Genomic DNA, 13,132 nt, shown 5'->3' on the forward strand with positions numbered 1-13,132 from the left:
CTTCAGCTGAGCAGAGCTTGGAAACAAAGATGGCATCATACAGCAAAGGGATGGGCTGAAAGCTCATCGAATGCACACCAGCTCTCTATAGCACAATCCAGTTAACCCCATTTAAATGATCTAAAAACAGGCTGCTTAACTTTCTACCAGCCTGGAAAGTTTGACTGCAAGTTAGTCAAGTAATAGAATTATCTGCTTGATGGGGTTTAGCTTTCTTTAGTCATCTTCAGTGTGATCACATGTCCATTTGTCCAGAAACATTTGTGCCCATTAGAATCAGTTAGCAATTCAGAAATTTTACTTCATTAAATCAAGGCACTTAATCCTTGCTGTTACATCACCATTCTAACCCACCTTCAAAGTTCAAACACCACAGTCGTAACATAAAAATGGTTTTATTTCATTAACATTTTTAGTGTCACATTTGCTGAATACCATAAATTTTTTCAGACATGGAAGGCTTAATTTGTGGAAATTAGATGTTGAACATTCACTAGTTTACAGAACTTCAGACAATGGATTTCACTTATAAATCAGGTGCAGGGTTGAGTGCTTCGCAAGAAATACAAGACAACAGCAACTTTTGGTTAGGACATTTGACTTGGAAAAAGTCCCCAGGCATATCATGTCACATGTACAATTTGTCACACTGGTTCACGTTTAAAACCCTTCCTGAAATCTAACCTTTAGGGAAAATTCAAAGGAGACAGACAGGTTGATTTTTTCTGATTAGACATGGTAATAATATTGGCAGGTCTGCTGAGGGTCAAGGAATAGAATCTTAAATTGTTAAACACAAGTTTCCAATTGACAGCAATGCTGGCTTATTAGGTTCTATCTTGTAGGCCAGCATTGGACTTAACTGAAGCAATGAAGTGTACTGGATATCAAATTTAGTAGTTTTGAAACAAATACAAAAAAAGCTCTATTCCATTGGCAAGTTCAAGCAATTAATTTTCAACAGTTGGTTAATTGGTCACATTCATGGGAGGTGCTACTTTTTAAAAATTTCAAAGCAAAGTTTCTAGAACAAGTTTTGTGAATCAGCTCTGAAGAGAATAAATGTTTGTGACTTTGATTTTCATAAGACCTTGGAATTGGGACATTAAAACCAGCTGTTTAACTCGAGTGGATGCTTATCTAAATGTAAAAAAAAGCAGATTCCAACTTTTGGGAAAAATCTAATATGATAAAGTATACAAATGCAAAATAAAGACAAAGTGTTAACCTTACAGGTAAGTGCACAGTTAAGCGTAGAAATGAATTGAAGAAATTCATTAGCACCCTTGTGTACAAGAAATAAAGCTGAGTTAATGCCAGAGGAATATTTATATAATTAGAATGGCTAAATTATGTTTGATGATCTTTTATGTAGTCAATATAGTGTCAGTGTAGGCTCAGTTACATTTCAGATATCACCTTTCAAATGTGCCCATTCCCATTTCCCTCATGAACCCAAAAGCAGAACCACTCCAGAAAATACTGTTCTTGCATTTAACTGCTCAACCATTAAAGACTGGCCAGTCGGTTTCCTCATGATCGGAATCCTCAAGATCAGTCAATAACTGGTCCTCATTTATTGAAGTATAAGAGGTCCTCACTGAGTGATAGGATATCCTATTTGGTAATTTACTAGGTATTAAATAGCTTAACACTTGAGCAAATTGTAGCATTGTAAACTCCTCTAAACTACCAATTGCAGATCAAGAGATGGCGAAGACCATATTGAACTTAACACTCCAAAATAATAAATAAATTTCCCCACCATCCATTGTCAGTCAACAGGTAAAATTTTAGAACAGGTCATGGTCAGCTTATACTGGTGGAAACAACTTGACTAATACTGCAAGTTTCGATCGTTATTATTTTTACACAGCCAGAGTCATTTAAGAAGAAAAGCCCACAAAAATTGAAGCAGAAGCAAGCATCTTGCTTGGTGATGCTTCAGAAGGCAGCAGTTAAGTTCTGCTAAAAAAGGTTCCTTTTTAAGTAGGCAGTCCATTTGCTTTGATGTTTCCCACCACAGGATGGTATTTCACATGATCTGACGAGGCATACCATAACCAGTCATACCAGACTGGGAGGCTCCTTTGTTACTTCCCATCTGCAAACCTATAACACTTTGTCCCTTTCGTAGCTGCTCATCAGAAAATGCTCGCTTATTACCCTGAGCTTTCCTGTTAGAAAAAAAAAGTAGTAATTACTACATACCAGGCAACAGAATACACAAAAATAAAGGCACAGTTCATATTTAAATGAAATTGACATGTGTATCTTGAATATAACCAAAAGCATTTCAGATGGGAGGGCCAACAAGTAGTGACTGAGAAGATCATGCAAGAATCTTTGGAAGAGCTCCTATTGACATCATGAGTTCAAAAGTGATGTGCTTCACAGGAGGGCTCATGGGGAGTATTAATCAGGTGACTTTTCCCACCCTTGTTCGATTTAACAATTCTTTCATAGCCTTATATTTTTTAAGATAGTGGGAATTTGATTGTTGTGCAACAATAGTACTTGGTCTGTTTGGAGGATATTTAGGAAACCTCTGTTGGCCAGTAATAACTATTTTCTTTAAGTTACAGGTAAGATCTGTTCAAGTATTTGTTTTTTTTTTTAAAATCCAGTAATCACTAGGGGGTTTAGGAGTGGCAGGTGACATGCTTCTCCCAAGACCTCCTTGACAACTACATTTACAGGTGGACACTTCCTGTTGCTCTTCTTGGAAGACGTGGATAAGTTGGAGCAGCATACAGGCGTTTTATGGATAGGTGTTCAGGGATGTGGTCACACCAAACGTTCAGCCAGATTCATAGGTAACAACACATCCCTGCCAATTTGAAAAGGACCCATTAATTCCTACTGTTTCCTCTCTGCTAGTTTTCCATCCATCTCAGTACACTGCCCGCTCCACCCCACCCCAACCAATCCTATGCACTTCAACCTCTTATGCAGAGGTTTGTCAAAGCATTTGTCAGTCCAAATATAATCACATTGACTGGCTCCCTCTTGTCAACTCAACTGTTTAGAGCTTCATGAAATTTCAACAGTTAGGCTGAAAGTTGGAAAGCAGGATCCCTAGGATTGTAATCTCAGGATTACTCCCCATGCCACATGCTAGTGAGGCCAAAGAGGAAGACAGTACAACTGGATACATGGCTAAAAAGGAGCTGGTGTGGAATAGAGGGATTCAGATATCTGGATCAGAGGACAGGTGGGAATTTGGAACAAAAGGTTGTACCTAATGAATAACCTGCAGAGTTTTTGTTTGTGCCACTCAGGCATGTTTAAACTCTTGCATGGCAAGGGTGGGAACCCAAGGAGAAGGTAGAGTTGATAGGTTGAGCAAGCAGGCTAGTTGAATGAACAAGATGAGACTATATAAAAAGAAACCAGGAGAAATAATATGATGAAGAACAGGATAGAGCATACAGCAAAAGTTAGAGTTCTTTATACAAATAGAGTTGAAGGAACAAGCTAAATTAGCAGCAGTCACACTGAAATTGGTAACTATGATATAGTAGCCAGGAGGGATACAGAAAAGCAGTTGAAGGGGTGGGTTAGTGTGTCAGATTAGGAACAGAATTCTATGGTGAGGGAGGACGTAATGAAGGTAACGCTAGATCAATTATTACACAGAGGCCAGTGTGCAAGATATTCTTTTATTGCAAGCAGAAAAGAAAAAAACTGAACAGATACTAGCAAGTTAACATAAGAACACAAGACATAAGAACTAGGAGCAGGAGTAGGCCATCTGGCCCCTTGAGCCTGCCCCACCATTTAATAAGATCATGGCTGATCTGAGACTCAGCTCCACTTACCCACCCACTCACTCACCATAACCCTTAATTCCTTTACTGTTCAAAAATTTATCTAGCCTTGCCTTAAAAACAGTGAGGTAGCTTCAACCGCTTCACTGGTCAGGGAATTCCACAGATTCACAACCCTTTGGGTGAAGTTCCTCCTGACCTCACTCCTACATCTGCCTCCCTTTATTTTGAGGCGATGCCCTCTAGTCCTAGTTTCACCTGCTAGCGGAAACAACCTCCCTGCCTCCACCTTATCTATTCCCTTCATAATGTTTCTATAAGATCTCCCCTCATTCTTCTGAATTCCAATGAGTATAATCCCAGTCTACTCAGCCTCCTCATAATCCAACCCTCAACTCTGGAATCAACTTGAGTGAATCTCCTCTGCACCCCTTCCAGTGCTAGTATATCCCTGCTCAAGTAAGGAGACCAAAACTGCATACACTACTTGGTGTGGCCTCACCAGGACCCTATACAGCTGCAGCATAGCCTCCCTGTTTTTAAACTCCATCCCTCGAGCAATGGCAGACAAAATTCCATTTGCCTTTTAATTACCTGCTGCACCTGCAATTCTACTTTTAGCGATTCAGGCACAAGGACACCCAAGTCCTCTACACAGCAGCGTGCTGCAATTTTTTACCATTTAAAACAGTCCATTTTGCTGTTATTCCTACCAAAATGGATGACCTCAGACTTATCAACATTGTACTCCATCTGCCAGACCTTTGCCCACTATCTATATCCCTCTGCAGACTGTGTCTTCTGCACACTTTGCTCTACCACTCATCTTAGTGTCATCTGCAAATTTTGAAACATCACACTTAGCCCCCAACTCCAAATCATCTATGTAAATTGTAAACAATTGCAGTCCCAACACTGATCCCTGAGGCACACCACTAGCCACTGACTGCCAACCAGAAAGACACCCACTTACCCCTACTCCTTGTTTTCTACTAGTCAACCAATCCTCTATCCATGCCAATACATTACCTGTAATACTGTGCAACTTTATCTTGTGTAGCATCTCGTCAAATGCCTTCTGAAATCCAGATACACCACATCCACAGGCTCCCCATTGCCCACCATGCAAGTAATGTCCTCAAAAGAATTCCACCAAATTAGTTAAACATGACCTACCCTTCATGAACCCATGCTGGGTGTTCCCAATGGGACAATTTATATCCAGATGTCTTGATATTTCTTCCTTAATGATGATTCAAGCATTTTCCCCACTACCAAAGTTAAGCTAATTGGCCTATAGTTACCTGCTTTTTGTCTACTTCCTTTAAACAGTGGCATCACAGTGGCCATTTTCCAATCTGCAGGAACCACCAGTGAATTTTGGTAAATAATTGCTAATGCATTTGCTATTCCTGCCCCCACCCAAATCACCTCTTTTAGGCTCCTGGGATGCATTTCATCAGGGCCAGGAGACTTGTCTACCTTTAGCTTGCCCAGCACTGCCTCCTTAGTGATAGCGATAGCTTCTAGGTCCGCACCTGCTATAACCTTCTTGCCATCAGTTTTCAGCATGTTATTTGTGTCTTCCACTGTGAAGACCAACACGAAGTAACTGTTTAATGCCTTGGCTATTTCCTCATTCCCAGTTATTAAATTGGCCTTCTCATCCTCTAAAGGACCAATGTTTACCTTTGCCACTCTTATGATTTATATATTTATAGAAACTTTTGCTGCCTGTTTTTATATTCTGAGCTAGTTTACTCTCATAATCTATCTTAATTTTCTTTATAACTTTTATTGTGGCTTTCTGTTGGCCTTTAAAGATTTCCCAGTCAACTAGTTTCCCACTACTCTGCTTTTTGTAGGTTTTTTTTTCCCCCCCCCAATCTGACACTTTCCTTTATTTCCTTAGGATGTCCATGGCTGGCCCTCTTTTCCTACAGTTCTTCCTTATCACTGGAATATACTTCTGCTGAGCACTGAAAAATAGTTTTGGAAGTCCTCCACTGTTCCTCAATTGACCCACCATAGTTTTAGCTCCCATTCTACCTTGGCTAACTCCTCCCTCATTCCTTCATAGTCTCCTTTAAGCACAGGACACAGGTACTAGATTTAACCTTCTCACACTCCATCTGTATTTTAAATTCAGCCATACTGTGATTGCTCCTTCCGAGAGGATCCCTAACTGTGAGATCATTAATTATTCCTGTCTCATTACACAAGACTAGATCTAGGATAGCTTACTCCTTCGTAGGGTCCATTACATTAAAGAGTTAATAGAATGGTTTGATTTGAACTAATTTAGAATACTTACTTATGGAACCAGTTGGGATCACCACAATAATACCCATCATCTTTAGTAACTGCTACACTACCCAAAGCCATTAGAGTTCTTTGAACTGCAGCCAAATCTTTTCCTAAGAGAGAAAGAAAAAAAGTCATCTTTTAAAAAGGTATGAGCTTAACTGAAGAATTGAAATTCCAGACAAAATGCCAGGGCATTAGGGTATGTATTTGAGGAAAATGTCAGTGTTAAGTCAGAATGTGTTTAAAAATGAAAGGCAGTTGACAAGCCCAATTTAAAAATAACAATTTTTTAAACTACACTAAGCATTCTTTCCATTTCAAGTTTAAAATCGCTTCCAAAAATGTTTTCAGGCAAGCAGTTTGTTCATTATGTTCCGTCTAGCCAAAAGAAAAAAGTTAACCACGTTGGGTCATTATCAGTTTAGATTGAAAGTGATACATGAAATCAAGTTATAATTACTTATAGGCATATAAATATGGCACATAACCGATTGGGCCAAGTAGTCAGGGGGTTGGCAAAAGCCTTCCAGGACAGTAGAAAGCAACTTTTCACCTTAGGTGAAAGGAGTGTAACAGGGAGGCATAGTTTTAAAAAGGTGAAAGGCAGGAGGTTTAGAAGGGATTAGAGGAAAAACCCTTTTCCACCCAGAGAATGGTGGGAGTAAGGAATGGTATTGAGAGGCAGGAAACCACACTTAAATGCACTTGGGCAAGCCTTTGAAGTGTCATAACATTTATGACTACAGAACTATTGTGTTTAGTATATTTTTGACAGCACAGACTTGATGAGCCAAAAGGGCCTCATATGTACTGCATGATTCTATGATTATGAAATGCTACACAGACAAACTGGAACAATCAAGATCTTTGGCATTCCAATTGTCACCTTATTCCTCAAAGTTCCCCTCCTCTTTAGGATGCACAATCACATTACTAGGAATGTTGGAAAAACCTGGTATCAGCAACTTGCCAATGCCATTGTAGCCATTTGCAAGGTGACTAGCCTATGACAGCAGCATGCAACTTTTCACGGGCATTCACTAGTGGAAAAAGAGTGTTAAGTGGTTATTTGCACATCATAGAGTAAAGAAATTTAGACCCAAGTAATAGTAATAATTGAATTTCCCTTCCCCCACCACAACCAATCAGCAAAGAAGCAAACACCAATAGGAATTAAGATACAAAAAGTCAATTGTCATGATGGGCTTTTCCCATGTGATAACAAAGGAAAGCCACAATACATGTTGTAAAAATTTTTGGCTTAGAAATTTATTCAAGTGGCAGATTGTGCAGCATTGGTTTGTTTCAAAGGACTTGCATTTAAGTTTGACAATCATCCATTGGTTATTTAGTAAAATGACCATTTTGATCAAACTATTATTAAAAACCCATTAAAAGACAGCTAATCATCCCATCGAATTAGGCTTTCCCTAGACATTCAAATAAACCTACCCAAGTCAGTTCTGGTTTCCTCCCCAGAAGACAATAAATCCATAGTCATTTGAGAATCAAAGAAAAAAAATCAGTGAATTGTTAGTACTGACTACCTTCCCACAAGTCCACAGTCTGGAAGATATCCATTGTTGCAACACCATAAGCCTCAGCAGCTTTCAGAAATTGAGAAATCTGTTCCATCTGTTTAAAGGCCATTTTAGATTCTTGGATTTTTTTAATTGGCTCTTCATCTTTTGGATAAAGGCTGTTTATAACTTTACATAATAACTAAGAGAGAAAACATTAGTAACACATCAAAACATGATCTGAATTCAGAGAAGAACATTAAAGCTTTCATTTGGTTATTAAACAGCAGTGGAGTGTTATTGGTGGAAAGAGATCTCCAAGAGGAGCTAAGCTTTGCTCCCAAACCTAATAAAATAGAAATTTAAGGTAGGGAAAATACAGCTGTGAAACTGTCATTTGTCACTTATACAAATCTACGATGTGAGCTTGCCCAAAAGGGAGATAGATATCAATTAGTGACAAATTGATGATTTCCTTCAAATTCACAAGGCAAATGAAATATCTCCTTACAGCAAGCTAATTTTAAAACCAGGCAAAGTACATTTGGTAGAGAGATAGAACGAACAGCAGATGCTGGAGAATCTGAGATAACAAGGTGTAGAGCTGGATGAACACTGCAGGCCAAGCAGCAGGAAAGATGATGATGTTTTGGGTCTGGACCCTTCTTCAGAAATGGGGAGGGGAAGGCAGATGGAAGATGGATAAGAGGAGCAGATAGGTGGAGGGGAGACAGACAGGTCAAGGAGGCAGGGATGGAGCCAGTAAAGGAGACAGTGTAGGTGGGGAGTGGTCAGTCAAGGAGGCTGGTAGGTAGGAGTGGATAGGTGGGAGAAAGGACAGGCAGGTTAGGGAGGTGGGGATGAGCTGGGCTGTGGTCAGGGGATGGAGATTTTGAAGCTTGTGAAATCCACATTGAGACCATTGGGCTGCAGGTGGGCTGCAGGGTTCCCAAGTGAAACATGAGGTGCTGTTCCTGCAACCTTCGGGTGACATTGTTGTGGCACTGGAGGCAGCCCAGGATGGACATGTCGTCCAAACAGTGGGAGGGGGAGTTGAAGTGGTTCGCAACTGGGAGGTGCAGTTGTTGGTCGCCAACCAAGCGTAGGTGTTCCACAAAGCAAAGCAGTCTCCAAGCCTCAGCTTGGTTTCCCCGATGTAGAGGCGGCCACATCAGGAACAGTGGATGCAGTATACCACATTAGCAGATGTGCAGGTGAACATCTGTTGTTTGATGTGGAAGGTCTTCTTGGGGCCTTGGATGGGGGCGGGGTGGAAGGAAGGTGTAGGAGCAGTACACTTTGTGACACTTGCATCTTTCAAATAATTTAAAAAAGTTATGGGTACCCACATGGATCCTTTAGGCTTACCTTCTCTAGGATATTGTTCCAGTTCTTTTCCAGTCCCCCCCACTCCACTTTTTCAATAGATTAATGGCAATATTTGCTGTTTGCTGCACTTACCCACATTTGCTTTGCTTCCAATTGTCAACCTTCTCTCACCTTTACATGTTCCACTCAACTCCTTTCCTTTGTAGGCCATCTGTGTTTCTGCAGATGTTGCTAACAGATATTCGCTGCAAAGGTTACTGATTTCTACAGCTACCATTCCTCACACCATGTTGAATGGATTTTATCCTCAATCCAGTTTCTGTTGCATGCATTCTCATGCTTAGTCTTCATGAAAACATTTTTTGCCTCCCCATAATGAAGATCACACCATGATCTTTCACTGTGGCTGATGGCCCTTTAAAAACAGACATATTCTAGTTCTTATACTTCTGTGCACACCTTAATCCCTCAGAACAGAAGGATTTCCCCCACTTATAGCTACTCTCCAACCACAGTTTAGCAGATTTACCACAATTTTTGCCAAGCATCTCCCTCCCCTACAATTCGAGAGACTATTCCCTCTACAACACCTCATCCCACCCCATTATTCAATCGAACACCATCTGACTATATTATTTCACATATGCAGAATAGATACATCACCTGTTCTTTTACTGCCTCACTCCACTAGCCATGGCCACAAACACTTCCCATAAAGAGCATACTACAGCCATATTTGTTCAACACAAAAACAGACCCTTCGGTCCAGCTTGTCCATGCCAACTAGATGTTGTGAATTAATCTAGTTTCATATCCCTCTAAACCTTTCCTATTCATACCCATCCAGATGCCTTTTAAATGTTGTAATCACACCAGCCTCCACCACCTCCTCTGGTAACTCATTCCACACACGCACCACTGTGATGTTGCCCCACTGTTCACTTAAAGCAGTATTAAAGTGTAGTAGGCTTTATTCACTGTTCACAGTAGCAACTTAACCATCTAAAAAAAAAAGCAAAGGACAATGAATACATGGGAACGTTAACTCCAAATTCTCCAAGCCATCCATCATCTTGACTTGGAACTATAATCATTGCTTCACTGGTGCTAGGAATTCCCTCCCTAATAGAATTGTTGGTATAACTACACCAAATGTTTTGATGGTTTGAGAAGGCAGCTCACCACTATCACCACCTGCCCAAGGGGAATTAGGAATGGGCAACAAATGCTGACCCAGTCAGCGATGCTCGGTTGTGAGAAAGAACAAGAAAACTCCAATGCATTTGCATTGGGAGTGCACCACACTGCTGGATTTGCCATTGTTCTGATCAAAAGTTAATCATCTGAGTCCTCATCTGATCTCAGGCGACTCAGAAATAGAACCCTGGCATTATATGGCTGAGCAGAACAAGTTTTGTTTGCTGCGCTACCAATATTTATCCCTCAGATCAATTTGATCATCACGGTGCTATTTTTGCAATTTTGTTGTATGCACATGAAGGTTCCCACCATCAACAGTGACTAGATAACACAGCCTCAAAGTGTTTTACGGCCATCGGAAGCAATGCTGAAAAAGGTAGCCCAAAAATGCACGTTTTACTCCTAAACATACAATCACACCTATAATTAGATACTTTTCTTTACACGTCAACCTGACGAGCCAAAATTGTGGCTAACCCTCATAATTCAAACTGTTTTAAAGTGTATTTTAAAAAAGGGACAAATTCTCCTTACCTTTGCAACCGGTTTGTGTACCCAAAAGAGTGCATTGTTTTAGTCAGGAAATTTGAAGTAACTCAATCTTGACGTAGCATTCCTTCCTACTGTAGTACTGAGAAGGATCTAAATCTATTCTATGGGTGCTGTTTGACCCCAGGAGCGTTTCTAGTACTTTTGTCCAATCTAAATTGCACAAATAGGGAATAGCAATATTTCAACTACTCATTTGTATCTTGACAAGTCTAAGGATTACAACAGCATGACATCCAAGCCTAATTCAGTCCTCAACTAGCATTCAGAGCGAAGAAAACATTGTATTTTGTCCTCACGTACCTGGGTTAGGCAAGAGGAAAAACATTTATTACTTCCTGTATTTCCAGTACAGACTGGAATTAGTCATTTCTGTTCCTAAGTCTGCATCTACATGACAAGTTTCAAATCAAGAATACTGTTTAGTGTATTATGATGTCAGTGAGTTAACTTATGAAGTGTTATCACTGAATAAACTGGACTTGTTAAAGTCCTACAAATAAAAAAAAAACCAAAAAACTTGAAATGCCAGTCTAGACTTTGACCTGCTACTCAGAAGTCCATGTTACAACTGAAATCAAACCACAAATGCACGCTTTTGTTTAAAGTCATTTTTCCCAGCATTTTCTTTAGGTGTACTTATCTGGACAACTTCCCAAAAGCTTCCTCCAATGGGTAATACAGAATTTGTCATATCCAATACAAGCCAAGTGTCAGACAAATCATTGAGTTGTGGCCTCTGCAATCCTGTATCAGTTATAATTAGGTTGTTATTTATGTCTTTGAAAAATTCCATAATTTACTTACACGAACCAAGTAATTAGAAAGATTTGTATAAGCTCTCTAGGCTCATTCCACAACAGTTAAAGCACATCAGCATCTGCCAACCTATAATCTACATGGAGTGATCTTTGTAAGAAGATTTATGTTCAGTGACTGTTACTTAAGTCAAAGTGGCAAATACTGTTGAGCCCTGATATCAATTAAGTGATGATAACAATGGAGTTATTCATTTTATCTAAACTACATCTTGTCTTTGCATTCTAAACTTGTTATGCTTGACAACATTTATAGAATATAGTTCATCGAGAATGATGAGTTATATATACTTACAGCACCATTCATCAGCCACTTTTGAAAGTGTACTTTTCCAGGATCTGGACGACTTGCATTCCCACCACATTGTGCAATGATCCAAGCTACTAGTCGTTCTTCTAATTCAGAATCATATTTCTGTTCAATCTTTTGCTCAACCTCTCTGCTCAGGCCATAGCTTGGTCCTCTATTCGCCATTTCTGAAGTCTAGAAATACAAACGATTTAATATTTACAGCACCTCTGTACACAAACTCACACCAATATATTACATATCTGCACCATATGCATGCACAGCACAAAATACAGGGCCATGGTATGATGAAAATGTTGGCTTGCCCACATTGTGGGAGTCAGATCATTGTTTAAAAAACCCAAGCTTCAGGATAAACAAAAAGCAGTAACCCCAAAGACCAGTGTCCAATTTAGATATTTTTGGTAGTAGCATTAATGCAAAATTAAATTTAATAGTAATACTTGCAGCCCTGACAGCAAATCAGTCTATATTATGGACAAAGCACCTAAGGCTGCAGTATTTTCCTTGGATTTCCTTCAAGGCCATCCTCAAAATTATACAAGTGTAACAATTCCCTTTACAGACATTTTTGACAGAAGCACAGCCAATTTAAAACAGATTCATTTTCCCAGAAAATAATTTCATCTGTAGGGAATATTTAGAGGCCAACATAATTTCAGGTTTTTGCTTTGAAATTGAATAGCCGAATACAAAAAAAAAGTGTTGTATCAGCCCCCAAAGATGGTTGCATTTAGTAATTTAAGAGAAGAATAGCAAATAGTTTATGATACTTTTACTATTCAACTAGGAAGTAAGCACAGGTACAAGAAAAATAAGTTTATAGCCTTAATTTTCAGCTGATTCATCACAAATCCATTTCAATAAGTTGCGAGTAATGAACTGGCACCAAAACTTCCACAGAATGAGAAACAAATCTGAGGACAAGGCTGACAAAAAGGTTGAATGAAGGCAGGAAACAACTCAGGACTGCTCAGCAGTCAATGAAAAAGCTGCACTGTGATAAAGTATCAACTGAAATATAAATTGTTCTCCCTCCACAAGTGCTGCCAGACATACTGAGTATTTCCAGCATTTTCTGCTTTTAAATTTTCCAAAGGAAAAAAAAATGGAAGTGCTGAAAATGCAAAGAACAGACTAGGTATAGACACATGAAAGTGCAGAGGCAGCAAGAAAGCTTGTGACAAGTGGTTAATTAGAAGACTCAAAAAGTGAAGTGAACAGCAGGGGCTGTGAAATTATGCTGCCTTTGTAACTGTTTAAGTGGAGAAAGGTTAAGCCACAATACAACCTGAAGGCAAAAAGACTAGCAAGCGGCAGGTTACAGAA

At 39.6% G+C, this 13,132-nt stretch overlaps 1 protein-coding gene across 1 annotated transcript in view; it reads right to left on the minus strand.

Annotated features, from left to right (window-relative positions):
- Nucleotides 1-379: 379 nt before the first annotated feature.
- LOC109918447 (transgelin-3) overlaps nt 380-13,132 on the minus strand; it is a 23,113-nt gene continuing 10,360 nt past the window's right edge. Inside the window, exons 3-6 of the mRNA XM_048603314.1 lie at nt 11,789-11,977; nt 7,625-7,799; nt 6,085-6,187; nt 380-2,177 (exon numbers count right to left, since the gene is read on the minus strand). Of these exons, the coding sequence (XP_048459271.1) occupies nt 2,036-2,177; nt 6,085-6,187; nt 7,625-7,799; nt 11,789-11,968 (600 nt within the window). The 5' untranslated portion in view covers nt 11,969-11,977 and the 3' untranslated portion in view covers nt 380-2,035. The remainder of the gene's footprint in view (nt 2,178-6,084; nt 6,188-7,624; nt 7,800-11,788; nt 11,978-13,132) is intronic.

The sequence above is a fragment of the Rhincodon typus genome, chromosome 11, assembly GCF_021869965.1.
Source record: "Rhincodon typus isolate 14 chromosome 11, sRhiTyp1.1, whole genome shotgun sequence".
Taxonomy (NCBI): domain Eukaryota; kingdom Metazoa; phylum Chordata; class Chondrichthyes; order Orectolobiformes; family Rhincodontidae; genus Rhincodon; species Rhincodon typus.